The sequence below is a fragment of the Gorilla gorilla genome, chromosome 9, assembly GCF_029281585.2.
Source record: "Gorilla gorilla gorilla isolate KB3781 chromosome 9, NHGRI_mGorGor1-v2.1_pri, whole genome shotgun sequence".
NCBI classification, from domain to species: Eukaryota; Metazoa; Chordata; class Mammalia; order Primates; family Hominidae; genus Gorilla; species Gorilla gorilla.
Window position 1 is genome coordinate 130,877,833 of NC_073233.2, and position 17,882 is coordinate 130,895,714.

The 17,882-nt window shown below is 38.9% G+C and overlaps 1 protein-coding gene and 1 pseudogene across 8 annotated transcripts in view; both read left to right on the forward strand.

Moving 5' to 3' along the window:
- Positions 1-17,882, forward strand: part of JHY (junctional cadherin complex regulator) — a 98,781-nt gene that overhangs the window by 71,084 nt on the left and 9,815 nt on the right. For 6 of the 8 annotated variants that reach the window (XM_019037695.4, XM_055355802.2, XM_055355800.2 and 3 more), the window contains 3 exons: positions 2,598-2,678; positions 3,465-3,593; positions 5,361-5,837. In XM_019037695.4, the coding sequence (XP_018893240.3) occupies positions 2,598-2,678; positions 3,465-3,593; positions 5,361-5,558 (408 nt within the window). In that variant the 3' untranslated portion in view covers positions 5,559-5,837. Of the gene's footprint in view, positions 1-2,597; positions 2,679-3,464; positions 3,594-5,360; positions 5,838-10,097; positions 10,167-17,882 lie in introns of those variants that run through there. The other 2 variants (XR_002007992.4, XR_008669748.2) reach the window with 1 other exon arrangement.
- LOC129525437 (ATP synthase F(0) complex subunit B1, mitochondrial-like) lies at positions 5,977-9,952 on the forward strand (annotated as a pseudogene).

Here is a 17,882-nt window from a genome sequence, read left to right on the forward strand (position 1 = left end):
GGCAAATTCTATTTTACAGAACTTTGAATCCTTGTAGTGTAGAAGTGTTGCCTATGTAGCACATCATTTTGGCCCTTTTAAATTATTAATGCAACATAAAAGTGCTGAGATGTTAGGAATATTGCCTTCAGTGGGCAAGTAACACAATTACCATTTACAGTGATTTCTGAAATATGAGTTCATTCTTCTTACATACAATTAGTCCACAAGTGATTGCTAGCACTGGTGGTTCCACAGCTCAGAACATCAGAACCAGTATTGTTGTGATTCTCCTTTTTCCTGGCTACAAAATTGCTGCTGCAGCTCCAGCTCCAGGAATCACATCCTTACCAAGAAAGGGAAGGGAAGGGGCTACCACAGCCTTAAAGCTTTCCAAAATATACACTGTACCCCAGCAAACTTTTGCTTAGACTTCATGGGCAAGAGTTCAGTGCTGAGGAGAATGTTTGTCTTTTGAACATCTACAGTGGGAAGTGGCAGTGGAGAAGTGAATTGGGATGACTCTGGGTACTCAGTAGACCACAGTGAGTAGGACATGTTCTTGTAGTGGTTGACACAGTGTGTTTACCCAAGTTCATTTTTAAGATTGAAGAGTTATATGCAATAATTATACCTAATATGAGAAAATGTCCTATTTTAAGTCTCTGGACTACCTCTGCTAAATTCTCTCTTAGAAAAGGGCAAGTTAGATGTATATCTTAGGGCTTAGTACTTAACAGGAGCACAGCTGGTCGCGGTGACTCAGACCTGTAATCCCAGCACTTTGGGAGGCTGAGGTGGGTGGATCACTTGAGGCCAGGAGTTTGAAACCAACTTGGGCAATGTGGTGAAACCCCGTCTCTACCAAAAGTACAAAAATTAGACAGTCTCATAACCTGGCCTCAAACTAAATAAATAGATACAATTTTTAAAATGGAATAATTAACAGGAGATTTCAAAATTGATAAAAATCCTGTGCTTTGTCATTAACATATAGACAGGGACTAACATCCACAGTTAGGTACACAACAGCTGCTCCTTCAATGTGGCTGATTTTTCTCCATTTTAAGTAGTAACTTACGTGTGCCTTAAGAAATTACTGTCATCCAACCACCTCTTTTATATCGTCTTTCCTATCCTTCCCAAAAAGGAAACCAAATTAATTAACAAACTGAAATTTAAAAAGGATGTGAGTTCCCTGTAAGGGGAAGTAGCGAGTCTAAACTTCAGGGTTTTTTGTTGTTGTTGTTGTTGTTGTTTTGTTTTTTTAAACAGAATCTCTCTCTGTCACCCAGGCTGGAATGCAGTGTTGCAATCTCAGCTCACTGCAACCTCCGCTTCCCGGGTTCAAGCGATTCTCCTGCCTCAGCCCCCCGAGTAGCTGGGATTACAGGTGCCTGCCACCACGCCCACCTAATTTTTGTATTTTTAGTGGGGATGGGTTTTCACCATATTGGCCAAGCTGGTCTCGAACTCCTAACCTCAGGTGATCTGCTCACTTCAGCCCCCCAAAGTGCTGGTAGTACAGGCATGAGTCACCGCGCCCAGCCTAAGCTTCAGTTTTAATTTTGAAAGCAGTGGTTTGGGGAATATCTTAATCTATCAGGAGACAGATAGGCAGTAGAATATTAGGGTTTTTTCCTGCCTATTATTGTGCTCAGGTGCCATAATCTAATCAGTCAGTTGTCTCACTTTCTTGCTTTCTGTCCTTTTAAATGGGCAATACTAATAAGAGTTGTCATATTCAATTCTATGTGCCCTTCAAAATATCTGAAATCACACTGACTGAACAATATGAGTTTCTTAGTGAGTCTTGCCAAGACTCTCACTTACTTTTCTTTTGAATATTATAAATAGATTATCATTGTTTTTCCCTTAAAATTATCTTTTTCCCCCAATAATCAATAGCAAAACTTGAAAGGTTGCTACCTTCTTCACTTCTCTTCTGGATTGTCTCTAACGGGTAATGCTGTGACATCATTGGACAGGGTATTCTCTTTTTGAAGCACTGTGTTTATCTGGTGCATTTAGATACCTTCTTCCAGGGAAGTCATTTGGCCCAGCAAACTGTCTAAGACTGGACAAAATGGTAATAGGAGCAGTGGCAAAGTAATAACATATATGTTGTGTTAAAAACGTTAATAGCAAGGGCCAAGTGAAGTGGCTAACATCTGTAATCCCAGCGACTCAAGAGGCTGAGGTGGGAGGATCACTTAAGCTCAGGAGTTCAAGCCCAGGAGTTCAAGTCTAGCCTGGACAACACAGCAAAACCAGGTATCTCCAAAAATAAAATAAAATAAAAAACATTCGTAAGAAAACAGGACATCACTAGCTTGAAAACTTTTATTCGTAATTTCAGAATTTTAAGTTTCTTTATTGCAGAAGTGGAAAAGTGAAAACATGTTAGCTAACCAGCTACAAATTACCAAAGAGACTATTACCAATAACTACCATGAAAATGGAAGCATTGTCAGGAAATGCAGCCATTCTCTGACAGTGCACACAGGCTTTCATTATTTTCTTTCTTACTTTATGTGGCTATGACACCTTACAGGGTGGTAGGAGTGGGGGGACACACAAGTCCTTCAAAGAAACTGTTTCTGTGGTTGTATTTTTAGAACACCAAGCTGAAAGGTTATCAGAAAAGAGACGTGAAGCTTGGAGGCCTCGGACCTGACTTTGAGTCCATCAGAGACAAAGTGAGTGAGATGCACATACAGTGTTTCCAGACCTGACTCAGCCCATCTGTCTGTTAGGAAACTTTATGAAGACGCCCCCCAGAATTAAACCCTAATTCAAACTTCTCACTCTGAATAGAGACCTTCTGAAATAATATTGGTATAGAGACCCAGACACCTGCCTTTTGCCTTAAAATAAAAATATTTAGCCCGTGTTGTTACATGTATCTGTCTTTCAGTTAGTTTTGAAGGCCCGCACGGAAAAGTGGGGCCTGTGCACCTGAAAAGAAATGTGTATGTTATGTGGTTGTTGGTCTTTCCCACTAGAGTTATCTTGATAATTGTGAAGAGTGGCCACAGAGAAGACACTTAGGGGAAGAGTTTCCCAACCCCTGAAAAGTGCATCCACTTTATTCTCTTTCCTCTAGTGAAAGGAGATCTTCATTTAATGTGTTTTAACTGCAGTTGCACTCAAGGCATAAAAAGAGAGTATAGTTCAAAGTTGGAAGCAAAAATGAAAATAAATTGGGTAAATGCAACAAAGAAGGTTCCGAATGTGATTTAGCCCCTGTTAAGGGAATACCGGGCGTGCTATTGCAGTGATGCGCCTCCTCACAGAGAGACTATTTCAAGGAGAAACAATTAACTTAACCATTTCCCTGCTGCCACCTTACTCAAGGTGATCCCATTGCTCCTGTACAGCTGATAAGATATGCCCAGTATACTGAAACCAGGGCATCACTTTAAATAGAGAGCAGAGAGAACTAGCAGCACCTGGATTCATCATAACTTTGTTTCTCTGAACAGACGCAAAAATTAATACAGCAAAAGGAATACGCAAAACAAGTCAAGGAGTACAACATGAAGACACTATCCATTCTATCAAAACCACAAACAGAAAAAACTCAAAATAAATCTGCTATCCCTCGGCAGAAGGTAAGAAATTCTCAACAAGGCATTTATTTTTTCAATCAGAATTAAAAGGAAACTTTTATTACCGCTTTTTTTTTTTTTTTCAATTAGCCACAGAGTCTTGCCATCTTGCCCAGGATGGTCATAAACTCCTGGGCTCAAGCTATCCTCCAAACTAAACCTCCCAAAGTGCTGGGAGAGGCACCACACCCAGCCCGTTTTCTTGTAACTTAAAAAAAAAAACCTTCCCATGTTTTTTGGAACACAGGAGATGTTTTAGCTACTTCCATTCCTGTAGCTACCCATCATTCACAGATAGCAATGCAATAATGACACACACGCAGTCACACACACACACACACATACACACACACACACTGCTGTAAAGTTAACCTTTGTTTTTCCTGAAGTTATTGTCTCCATGTCTTTTCTTCCAGGAATAGTATTTTAAATTTGTCACACATAAAAATTAAATAATAATGTGATTTCTTAAATGAGCAAGCTTCATCATCAATTTTATTTTGTATCATTGAATAAGCTTTAAGGCAGTTGTTGTCTTCTTGCTGCTTATATGTCAAAGAAAAGACCTATAAACACTGTTTCTCTCAACTTCATTCCCCTACACTTTCCGTAGGGATTGTAATATATAGGTTCCTCTATTGAAGAAAAATGATTTCATGGGATACAGAATGTTCTCCCTCTCAGATGGCATCAACCATCATTTGTGATGTGAATGAAATATGTACACAGAGCTTTGCAGTACAAGTCTCTGCCTCAATTGATCTATCCAGTCCCTGTAAGGACACGGGACCCTTTGCATGAGGAACAAGAGATCCTTTGGTGCCTGCAGGAATTTGTACTTCATGTTCTCTTTCACAGACCATCATATTTTCTATTTATTGCCTTTCTTCCTCAGACCTTGAAGACCTCAATCCACTTGATTGAGTTTCTGTGGTGCTACTTTTTCTTTTTTCTCCAATCCATTTTTTTTCATGAAGAGTTTCAAGGCAACAAACCTATAATTAGAAAGATCTGTAGCATTCACCTACATGCACTGAGAAGTCTAGACTTTTCTTTTCTACATTTTAGAGGGTTTTTTTTCCCCTTGCAGGACTGAAAGCATACAATCCATTTGTATTTCAGCTATCAACAACCTCTTACTAAAATGCAAAACTGTTATAAAGGCAGGTTTAGGAATCATATTTAGTGATCTCATTTTTATTGTAATGCCTTTCAGAACTGACATCACTGAGAAAAAGACTGCCTTTTTCAGCGTCTAGATTGCTATAGAAAGAAAAAAATTTCAACCTCAAATACTTTCTAGATCCTAGGAACAAGAATAGCTGGTATAATGATGGGAGCTCAAGTGTATGTAAACTACAGTGATGTCTTTGGTCTCAAGCTGTAACAAGTCTTCTTTGGATAGAAAGGTCTATTAATATCTCCTTAATAGAAGTTTGGTTTTACTAAGACTTCCAGAAACTAAGTAGACCAAACACATAAGAAGGAACACTTGAAGGAAACTCAGTTTTATGACAAAAGCATCCAAAGGACACAACTGTATGTATTATTCTTCAACTCCTTTTTTTCCACAATATATTGTTTTGTGGCTAATGTATTTTGTTTAAACTGTGTGTTATATTGCATTATTTGATCTCCATTTCCACCAATGTCTTAGTAAGTTATAGTGATAGTCTCCATTTATATTATAAATAAACATTTCCTAGATTTAATTTAAGGAATCCAGGCTCACTTCCCATTTCAAATAAAATTTCATCTTTATGCGTTTAGGCTTTGGAATACGCTAAGACCATCCCCAAACCCAAACCATCAAATCTGACTCATCAAGCATCAAAGGAACAAAAAAATCCAACCTATGCTGGGAAAGAAGAAAGTTTACCTGAAATCTCACTGCTGGAAATACTGCAGAACAGACACGAAAGGGAAAAACAGGCTGTGGCTGCTTTCAAAGTCCTTCACATTGTATAGACAACATTTGATAGGAAGGAGACCAAAAATGGTCCAGGAATGGACGCGGAGAAAAAGAAATGCCAACCACCTTCTCTGAGTTGAGAGTGATGGCCTATTATTATCATCTATCTGCTGTCCATGTTTGCTTTCTGCACGATTTAAAATATGAGGCCCAATTGGATTATGGTGCCATATTTTACTTTCTAGGAAGAACATTTTTTAAATTATTTATTTTCAAATCAGTTAGAATTGGAGCTGAATAATAACTAGAGAATAAAGCTTTTGGTTTTATATTGATCTTTTGATTTCTTCATCTCTACCCCATTCCTTAGCATAACGGAAACCTTAAAGTTACCCAGAAATAAATGTAGCTGTGTTTCTCTCTTACCTTCCTAGTAGAAAAACAAGTATAAACACTTCAGTTTCTCCTAAAATGAACTCAGTCATCCATAAATTTTGTGATAACATTTCAAAATATTACTAAAATCTCCAAGTTTGGCAAAGGGCTTATATATATAAAGTTGAGGCCGGGCACGGTGGCTCACGCCTGTAATCCCAGCACTTTGGGAAGCTGAGGCAGTTGAATAGCTTGAGGCCAGGAGTTTGAGACCAGCCTGGGCAACATGGTGAAACCCCATCTCTACTAAAAATACAAAAATTAGCTAGGCGTGGTGGCGCATGTCTATAGTTCCAGGTACTCAGGAGGCTGAGGCATGAGAATCGCTTGAACCCGGGAGGCAGAGGTTACAGTGAGCCAAGATTGTACCATTGCACTCCAGCCTGGGCAACAGAGCAAGACTGTCTGAACAACAACAACAAAAGGTTCCTGCCCTGACAGATTCTCTGGTCGGGGTCAAAGGGATGTTAAGACAGCTGGCTGCCTGGGTCTTCGCTGACCATGCTGTCCTGGGTGGCACTTTCTGCCACTGCCACAGTGGCCCCCTCTCTGTAGAATGCAGTTTTCTTAGGTCCAGGGGTATTGCAGGCAACAAGGACCTTTCACACAGGGCAGCCACTCCTTGCCCCTCTACCACCTCTTCCTTCCTTTTCCTATAGAGGAAAAGTTCGTTTTGGGCTGATCCCTGAGGAATTCTTCCAATTTCTTTATCCTAAAACCAGTGTAACAGGACCCTATGTGCTCCAATCTGGGCTTATCTTGTATGCTTTATCCAAAGAAATATACATGATTACCCCAGAGACCTTTTCTACTATATCAATAGTAGGGTTACTTGTCTATGTAATTTAAAAATATGGTGCCTCTATTGGATAATCTGCTTATCAACTCAATGAGCAAAACATTGCCCAACTAGAAGAGGTGAAGCAGGCTTCCATCAAACAAATCCAGGATGCAATTGATTTGGAGAAGTCGCAGCGTTCACTGGTTCAGAAGCGCCATTACCTTTTTGATGTGCAGAGGAATAACATTGCTATGGCTGTGGAGGTTACTTACTGGGAATGACTGCATAGAGTGTATAAGGAAGTAAAGAATCGCCCGGACTATCATATATCTGTGCAGAACATGATGCGTTGAAAGGAACAAGAGCACATGATAAATTGGGTGCAGAGCATCTCTGCACAGCAGGAAAAGGAGACAATTGCCAAGTGCATTTGGGACCTAAAGCTGTTGGCAAAGAAGACTCATGCACAGCCAGTTATGTAAATGTATCTATCCCAATTGAGACAGCCAGAAACAGTTGACTGACTAAATGGAAACTAGTCTGTGTGGCAAAATCTTTCTGTATTGCCCTCTACTGAAGTAGATAGTTTATATCTCCTAAAAATGAAACATTTGTTCCCTATACTGAGAGAACTCAATCTATTGGCCAGTCAGATGTTTCCCATCCTTCTTACTCAGCATTTGAGTTGTTCCATGATCATTTTTTTATTGTTGTTTTTTTTGCTGTTGTTGTTGTTTTTAGACAGACTCTCGCTCTGTCGCCCAGGCTGGAGTGCAGTGGCACAATCTCGGTTCACTGCAAACTCCGCCTCCTGGATTCAAGCAATTCTCCTGTCTCAGCCTCCCGAGTAGCTGAGATTGCAGGCGTGCACTACCACGCCCGGCTAATTTTTATACTTTTAGTAGAGACAGGGTTTCGCCATGTTGACCAGGCTGGTCTTGAACTCCTGATCTCAGGTGATCCGCCCACCTTGGCCTTCCAAAGTGCTAGGATTACAGGCGTTAGCTACTACACCTGGCCCTATGATCACTTTTGAATAAGCAGTTTGCCTTTGTTAAATCTTGGTGCCTGACTAAAGATTACCAAGTTATAGTTTAAATTTGTAATTAATTCTACCATCTTGCAATAAAGTGACAATTGAATGAAACACAAATAAATAAAGAATAAAGTTGAAAAAAAATGAAGGTACATCTGGCTGTGCCTGCTCAGATAGAACACATCCTAATATTGTTCTAACAGAGCATCAAGACATTAGTTAGAAACCCTCCAACAAGTCCAGAAACACCTAATGCAGGCAACTCTGAGAGACACACTTTATCAAAGCTCCTTACTTCAAGTACATAAATTTGCTGGCCATTTTGCCATCACAAATATCTTAAAATATTGTCAAATGTGTGTTTTCACACACACAAAAATAGATAAGACAGAAGCATTCCATAGTTTACTACTGAATACAAATGTTAATAAATATTTTTTAGTTTTTAAATCTTTTTTAATATTGCAAGAATTCCCAGTCTTAAAATAATTACTGGAGAGTTTAATTTTCTACTTCCTTCCTTATATTAGATGGACATTACATTTTTCGGTAGGCTTATCCAGAAGTGGATAATTTGAACATCAATTTGGGGAAAATCTGTTTATCTATACGTGTGATGTAAGGACTAGCTTTGGAAATTTACTCCTATGTTGTATACATTTTACATATACCAAAATGTAGCATAAAAGATGCCTATATGAAACCTTCTCTTAAAACTGAAAGCAGTTAGAATTGAGAGTCTGCAAAGATAACAAGTATCTGAAGATAAACAGAAAACTGGTGAATCATGTTTCAGTGGGATTTGGAAAATGTAATATATGAGGCATTAGACAGGAAAATCACAGGCCAAAACTACTCCTAAAATGTATTTATAAGAGAAGAGGCCCTTCTGGGTGCATGAAGACATTTCTAGAAATATGAGGTAGAATGAATAACCTTCATTAATTGTTTCTGAAATGGCCTTAAATTCGAACTTAATTTGGAAGGGAAAAAGAATGCATATAGAGACATTCATATTTAAAGGGATAGGGTAAAATTTTTAAATATTCCATTTGTATTATCTTAAAATAATTTAGAGCTTGGAAAGTTTGTCACATTCAACTGCCAGTTTTTCAGAAGATGAAATGGAGGTGAAGAGAAAGGCTACATGACTCAGAAGTCCATCAGTCCTACTGAGAGTAATGGGAGGGTAGCCAGGTCTGAATCTCCCATCTTTGAACACCAGGAATAGTACTTTTTATTTGTCTATGGAAAGAGGTTATCCTTGTTTCTCTGTGTGGATGAGCAACATATAGTTGCTATGAATTTCTATTTTGGACCTGAATTTCCACCAAGTTCAATTTTTAGAAATATGCATTACTATGTACCTAATAGTTTTTTAGCATGTACAATCTGCCAACTTCCTTACAACATTGATAAAAGTAGAATACACATATAAAGCAACTCAAACTTAGAAACTGACCAATAAAAGAGACACTATTTATTTTCTTTTTCTTTTCCAGAACATTTCAAAAACTTCCCATACTGTTTCTCTGTTAGCTTAAGTGTTGTTAAATCCTTCACTTTCACACCTACTGTCAAGAACCCAAATTTGGCTGAAGCAGCTTAAGTGATTCATTCAGTTCACGTCAAACAACATTTCACAGGATTCTTACCCCCAAGGCAACTCTTTACTATCCAGTACGTAAGACTCTAGAACATTAAAATTCTTTATATAGTGCCATGTGGCATCTAAAATAACTTTGGCTAGGAAATAAAACATATTTGCTGAAAGTTTGGGGTTGAAATCAAAGAATGGATCAAAGTGGCCCTTCATTTGGCTCCACGTCATCTCACAATAGTGAAATAGAGCAGAATGTCACTAAACTACCATAAAACTAAGGGGAGAGATTTTGCAAAAACAGGGAGTGACAAACACGTTTTTTGCTCCTGTTTTAAAGTAAATTGTACTAATGACAACAATAGTGATCTTTTATAGGCCCAAGTTGGATCAGTGATCAATTTATAGCATTTCTGTTTCAAATATTCAAAAGCAAAAAATAATCTACCAATTAAAAAACAAAAAACTTCAAACTTAAGTGATGTAATGATGGAGCACCTGTATTTGACTAGATGTTATATACATGCCACTGAAAGACATAGTACCTAATCTGCCTAATGTCTATAAACTGGTGCAAATAAAAGACATTTAAACCATGTATTCTCTCTTATTAAAGCCTCCTTTTAATTGTGTTTTTCCATCTTGAGTTTCCAACAAGAGCATCCTTTTAAAGGGAGCTTTTTTTTTTTTTTACAAGTAGCTGAATTTAATGACAGCTGTCTTCCTGATATTGTTTTGTATAGTAAGGAGTCTCTTGGGAGTTATCCAGAAACCAAGTCAGGAAAAGACAATATTGAGGAACAAAATAAAAGGTAAGCCTAGCAAAGGCACTGATGCTTAATGGTTCCAATTGGGGCCTTATTATTGGTTAATGAATCATTGTCAAAACATCACAGCAAGCAAGAACGTGCACAGTCTAGTCTATAGTGAGAAAATGACTCTTCATCCCAACAGTTATTAACTGGGAGTTGTTTGAAAACACGTCCGGTAATTATAACAACACTGGAGCTAATTGAGAACTTTGAGCTGATAGCAAATGGCCCACAATAGCAGACTAGATAACTCGGGGGATTCTTCTTTAATTACTTATTGAAAAATAGCAGAAAATGAATTGGATGTGGGTTATAGTCTGCAGATATCAATACAGGTTTCGGTAATTCTATCCCAAGATGTGCTTCAAAATGTATCTGTTACCATTATATTAGAAGTAGCATCTGAAAATGTGAAGTTCCTAAGTAAAAATCAGGGTTGCTTTCCTAAATATGCGTTTTTTAAGATTACCTTTTCCTATTAGAGTAAGAATCAGGCTTTAATAATATACATTTCATTCTAACAGTCAAGTATTCATAGGACGACTATAGGAATTCTCCTCCCTAATGCTAACTGTGTTTCCACAATTGCTATTCCCAATGGGTAAAAACAGGGAGACACAAAGATACAGAAATACTCCATTTGCCTCTTTAGTTGTTTTCCCAGTCAGGAAAGGATTTAAAACTGTAGCATGAAGTGAAATTTTTGAATGACTGTGGATTTTGTTTATCCGTTGTGCTTGTTCTCCCTACATCAGTGATGATAAGATATTGTCAAAATAATATTTTTCCATACTATAAAGGCAAAATAAAAGCAAGGACATATGTTCTAATAAAAAGTTACGTTTAGACGTTTATTCCACTTTTTGAAATATATTGAAGGAGGGTCCCAGAAGCTGAAAATCTGATGCTCAGCACTGTCGCCCCACCCTACTGCCTCCAGACTAAGTGCAGTGTTTATTTCTACACACCCTCTAGCTTCATTAAGCAAAACCACACATCTGTCTCACAAAGAGACAGAGGAAACGTAAAATATCCCAATTTCCTAAGCAAACACCTGGCCAATGGAAAGCAAAAGGCTTCGGATGGAAGACTTCATTCATTCATTCGTTCATCAGACTCTCTAAATTACTTCCTAGTGTGAAACACTCCCACTTTTCATGTTTGGTTATTTACTTTTGGCTCAGTAAAATAATTGGAAAGTTGACACTTTTCCAAAATGTTAGACAACACATTGCAAGATACAATAAGATACAAAATGAATAATATTTTCAGCTCTCTCCACCTCTCAATATATGGGCTCTGGAAAATATGAAGAAAGGGAAAAAGAATTTGGTGAACAGGATTTATCTCCCTTGCTGCCTCTCCATTGCCTTTTCATTTTCCCCTTGCAAACCTGGGTAATGTAAGTAATTAATTTTCAATAAGCTGAATAAATGGTCTTCCGCTATTAAATAGCTCTAACAGGTTGAGAGGTTTACAATGATGTGAGCATTCCAGGCAAATGTATTTAGTGAAGCCTTGGAAATCTCTGATAAGATTTCATAAATACCCTTTGCTGAACTGGCAGCTTGTAGAGACCAGCACTGATACTGGGGCTGCTAAACGGGCTACTCAGGGCATCCTCTGTCACTAGGGTCTCAAGCTTTTGCAAGAGAGGTTTTAGTGCTAGATATCCCTATGGTTCAAATTTCACAGTAGGGGAAATAACTGCCCAAAATTTAAAACCCAGAAAATATGATCAGCCGTCCTTTGGGAAGCTGTCTAAGCAGAGGAAGGAAGTCAAGAACACACTGAATAAAACCAGTTCAGATCTCTATGTTTTACTCTTTCCTCTGTGGCAAAATCATCTCCCAAATTAATCTTACACTTTTTTTTTTACCATCCAGACAACTATCAAAATCATTATCATGAAACCTGGTTGGCCCTGCCTCATATCATATCTCCACCCTGTCACCTGGCAGTGATGTCTTTTCCCATTTCCCCTGCTTCCACACAATGGTGACACTTTGAAGTAGTGCTGATGAGGTTCCCAAATGTGTTGTTTCTGCTTAAAATTGATAATCTCCTATGATAAAAACCTCAAGCATCTATTTTTAATGAAACCTTTAGATGAATATCAAAGAACTATTTAGCCATGCCTAATATTTTAATTAGATTATATTCTCAATTTAACCCATTAAACCTCCTTTGATGATCCCAATATTTAGTGTTTAGCCTCAGATGCATGAGGTAATGAATACTGGACCTTTCGATTTAATGAGAATTTCAGCTCTTCCAGCCTGCGCTTCTTTGTATACCTTTTATTTTGCTGGCTATAGAATTCAGTTAATTGAAGGAGTCTCTTACCATCACACATTAAGGAGTATAAATTAGCATCCCTATTCTGATTGGAAAATGCGAGCAGACAGTTTTGCTTTGATCTGAGGACTGAGCTGCAGAAGCCAGCAGCCCTCTGAAAATGAGCTGATGGCCCTTGTTCCCAGGGCAAAATGCAGATGCATCCATGTGTCACAAAACACTTAATGTCTTAATTGATCATCTCCCAATTCTTCCTGTCCTGTGTGCATCATTCTCTTTAGAGACTTGTATATGCGTCTGTCTGTATATGTCTATTTGTGTATCTGTATCTTTGTCTTTCTCTCTCTGCTCATCCTTTCTGTTTCTCCCCTCTCCTCAGGCAGCTAGGGACCTAGGTTTTAAATTAATCTGAGACAAAGGAAAATGAAATAATATAAATTCCCTCACCTTGAAATTTATAAGACTATCTGGTAGAGCTATTCAGAACCTTCCACAGGCAAAGATTCTTAAGAACTAACTCTAACTTCCGATGCTCTCAACCAGGCAGATCCCAAGCCGTTGGTACTGCGTCACTTAATATGAAGTAGATAGGCTATTCTGTGTTTTGGCAAGGAAATCAGCCTTCTTATCTGTTCCAGTGATAATGCAATTCTCCTGTAGCTCAACAAGTCAGTTACATAAAAGAAATGTCAAGGTAAAAGATCAACACCTCCATCACTCACTGTAAATGCCAAAATAAAACAGAAAATTCAAATTATAGGACTTCTGGATAAATATGGTATACTGAACACACACACTCACACACACACACACACACACATCTATTTCATTCCCTTGACAAGTCCTACTAAAATAATAGTAAAGGTTTTTAAGTGACATAAGTATATAAGAACAGGGAGAACAGGAGGAGGGACAATAGTAACAACATTTTGAAAACTGGAAAGCATATGAGTTGTTTAAAAGAATTAGCAGACTCAAAAAACACTAAATTCTTTTTATATTTTCATATAATATGAGATTTCTCCAAAATACTAATTTCTAAGCTAGCAATAGGAAAGCCAAGAATCAATCTGACTTACATTCTAGAATACCCAAAATGCTCAGGAATTAATGGTGTCAGTTACCTCTCAAAGTAGGGATGAATGGAGATGTGGGGCAGGGGGAGCTAATGAAGGGTAACTGCATGAAAATCAGTTTAAGAGCAGTTACACCTGTAAATCCTTTCCTCAATTCCCACGCAGCCAAGCACAGCCCTTCCACTGTCCCAGTAAAAGACACTGCCCTAGTATCTTTGGAGTCAGGGACAATTGGTTCTGTTAAGGATGCACAGTAAGTGCTGAAAAAAGAGTCAATAGTGAACATGTGTACTGTAAACACAGAAACCTCTGGTCTTCCATTTGCCTCCCAGAACGTTGGGACTTTATCCTACAAGGAGGAATTTGGAAGGAAAGTTCTTCTCTGGGGAATCTGACCAGCCTAAAAAAAGACCTAAAAATCCTGACTTCAGAGGTTCTCCAACTAAAGACCCCAACCTTGTTATCCTACAGTTAAACCTCACAATCAACGAGTCCCATCCATGTACTCAGTTTCCTATCAGCTTTCTGGCCTCTCACTTAAATATGAGCAGACAACCAAGAATTTCCAAACATCTGAGGATATGACACAGGACCATTTTAAAAAGGAATAAGAAAATTAAAAGAGATCTTGGGAATTAGAATTAGAGTCAAAAAATTAAAAACACAAAAATAAGGTTAGAAGACAACATTGAGGAATTTTTCCAAAAACCAGAGAAAAAAGGCAAAGGGATAGAAAATAGGAGATAAGAGATTAGAAATTTAGAGAATAAATCCAGAGGGTAAAAATCCAAATAACAGGAGATCTATAGAAATCATTAAAGAATTCAAGAGTACTCCCCATAACTCAAAAAAAAAAATACATTTTCAGACTTAAAAGAGTTTATTGAATACCTGGAACAATGGATGAAAATAAACCTAAAGCAAGGCATATAATTGTAAAATGTCAGTATACTGGCTACAAAGAAAGTATCCTACAAGCTTCCAAAAAGGAAAATAAATGAATTAATAAAACAAGACACACATAAAAAATCAACAGTCGAAGTCGTTTTAGACTTCACAATAGCAATTGGAAGCTAAAAGTCAGTGAAGTGATGCATTCAAAAGTATTCAAAAATGATTTCCAACTTAGAATGCTATACTCAGCCAAATTACTAATAAAGCATGAAATTAGGAGAAAGATACTTCTAGATAAGGAAGATCTCCAAACATTTACCTCTCATGTACCAATTGTCAAGAAACTGTAGTAAACTGTGCTCCACCATAATGCGAGAGTAAACCAAGAAATTAAAAAGATATGAGAAACAAGTAAAATACAATGAAATTAAAGGAATCCCCAAGATGTTGGGAAGGGAGAGCCATTTACATAGAATCCAGAATGGAGCAGATCAGAAGGCTCTGGGAGAGGTGTGTTGAGGAAAATGAAATGTTAAGAATTTGTGAATATCTTGAGAGTGTGATACAGACAAATGGCAAAGAGTTTGGGAATAAACTAGTCATAAGTACATTAAAATTAAGAATAATAAAATAAGTGTTAATTCCAAGGAAAACAAAAAGTCTTGCAGAAAAGTCATTGATTACCTGGCTTAGCTGAGAATTGCATGTACACATCATCACAATGCTCTAGGCCGAGCACGGTGATTCACTCTTGTAATCCCAGCACTTTGGGAGGCCAAGGCGGGCAGATTACTTGAGGTCAGGAGTTCGAGACCAGCCTGGCAAACATGGTGAAACCCTGTCTCTACTAAAAATTCAAAAAATTAGCGAGGCGTGGTGGTGGGCGCTTGTAGTCCCAGCTAGTCGGGAGGCTGAGGCAGGAGAATGGCGTGAAACTGGGAGGCGGAGCTTGCAGTGAGCCGAGATTGCGCCACTGCACTCTAGCCCGGGCGACTGAGCGAGACTCCGTCTCAAAAAAAAAAAAAAAAAAAAAACCCTCATAGAACTATTTGACTCTTTAAACAATGTTCATGGTGATAAAACCCTAATCTTTAAAATTAAAAGTAAAGAACTTAGGAAGGGAAGGAGAAAAAAAACAGATGGAGAAAGAGCAGAGCACGCATACAGTATTCGTTTTTTGCTCATAGCATGTAAATTATTCTCATCTGAAACTCAGGATGAGGAGCACCCTTCTATCTTATACCCATTGTTTTCCACAGCCTATTTCCAATCTCAAGTCAAGCTCTGTGGAAAAATAAAAACTATTTAGCCATTCTTTAATTTCCAGCTAGAATTTGGCAACTACACTTAGCCACTCCATCATCTATAGCCATGGAGACTAGGGTGACAATAGATGTTAGAAATGTTCAGCTAAGGGCAGGCGTGGTGGCTCACGCCTACAATCCCAGCACTTTGGGAGGCCAAGGCAGGTGATCACGAGATCAGGAGATCGAGACCATCCTGGCTAACACCGTGAATCCCCCTGTCTGCTAAAAATATAAAAATTAACTGGGCATGGCGGCATGCACCTGTAGTGCCGGCTACTTGGGAGGCTGAGGCAGGAGAACCGCTTGAACCCAGGAGGTGGAGGTTACAGTGAGCCAAGATGGCAAGATGGCGCCACTGCACTCCAGCCTGGGCAACAGAGCAAGACTCCATCTCGGAAAAAAAAAAAAAAAAGAGAAAGAAAGAAATGTTCAGCTAATTCCCAAAGTTTATATTAGTCAATATTGTTAAACAACTTATTCTTGTCATAAAGAGATATCCATCATGGGTTTTTTTTGGTCTTTTTTTTTTTTTTTTTTTTTTGAGACAGAGTCTTGCTCTGTTACCCAGGCTGGAATGCAGTGGTGAGATCTTGGCTCACTGCAACCTCCACCTCCCAGGTTCAAGCGAGTCTCCCTCCTCAGCCTCCCAAGTAGTTGGAATTACAGGCATGCGCCACCACTCCTAGCTAATTTTTGTATTTTTAGTAGAGACGGGGTTTCACCATGTTGGCCAGACTGGTCTCGAACTCCTGACCGCAAGTGATCCACCCACCTCAGCCTCCCAAAGTGCTAGGGTTACCGGCGTGTGCCACCACGCCTGGCTCATCATGTCTTTTTTTTTTTTTTTTTTTTTTTTTTTTTGAGGTGGAGTCTCTCTCTGTCTCCCAGGCTGGTGTGCAGTGGCACGATCTTGGCTCACTGCAAGCTCTGCCTTCCGGGTTCACGCCATTCTCCTGCCTCAGCTTCCCGAGTAGCTGGGACCGCAGGGGCCCGCCACCAGTCCTGGCTAATTTTTTTGTATTTTTAGTAGAGACGGGGTTTCACCGTGTTAGCCAGGATGGTCTCAATCTCCTGACCTCGTGATCCGCCCATCTCGGCCTCCCAAAGTGCTGGGATTACAGGCATGAGCCACCGTGCCCAGCCCATCATGTCTTTTTTTAAGCTAAAAAGTTCTGTAAAAACTTCAGAAGAAATCGTGCCTTTTCCCTGGTAGATTCCATACTGGAATCGTAGGCAAGTCTTTATCACTTAAGAGGCTTCCCATGAATTTGAATTCTAACTTCTCTCCCCACATAGCATTACGTCTGTCACCAAATAGGGTAACAGAAACTCCGGGGCTGGATGAGTGTTGGATAAGTAATGGGGCGGAAAGGACCCTTGTAATGGAAACATCCTCAATGAAGGCTCTGAATCCTATTTCATTCAGGGCTTACACATCCTCTCTTAGCCCAAGAGGTAGAACAATGACAGACAAAGAGAAAATAAGATGAAGTTATTTTAGAAAATAAAATTTCTTTGAAAGAGACATAACTCCTTTGTAATGATGTGGTTAGGCCCAAGACTAATACCTTTTAGTTAACCATGTAACAGTTGTAGTACTATGGACGTTTGGAACATATCACATTTATCACTGATATGTTCAGATCTATATTGTAATTCATTATCTTCCTGTAGCTCTTTTCATCCAAGACCTCACAGTAGGTACTTTCGTAGTTCTTATCTCATCCCCTCACCATTCTAAACTGATTCATAGGGCACTAACCTCATTTTTCAGATGGCAAGTTAGAGAAATAATGTTATCATTGGTAAAAGTGAAATTAGAATTTAAGCATCGGCCTGGCACAGTGGCTTACACCTATAATCCCAGCACTGTGGGAGGCAGAGACATGCAGATCACATGAAACCAAGAGTTAGAGGCCAGCCTGGCCAACATGTTGAAACCCTGTCTCTATCAAAAATACAAAAATTAGGGCCAGGCGTGGTGGCTGACACCTCTAATCCCAACACTTTGGGAGGCTGAGGTGGGTGGATCACCTGAGGTCAGTAGTTTGAGACCAACCTGGCCAACATGGTGAAACCTAGTCTCTACTAAATATATATATATATACACACACACAAAAAAAAATTAGCCAGGCGTAGCG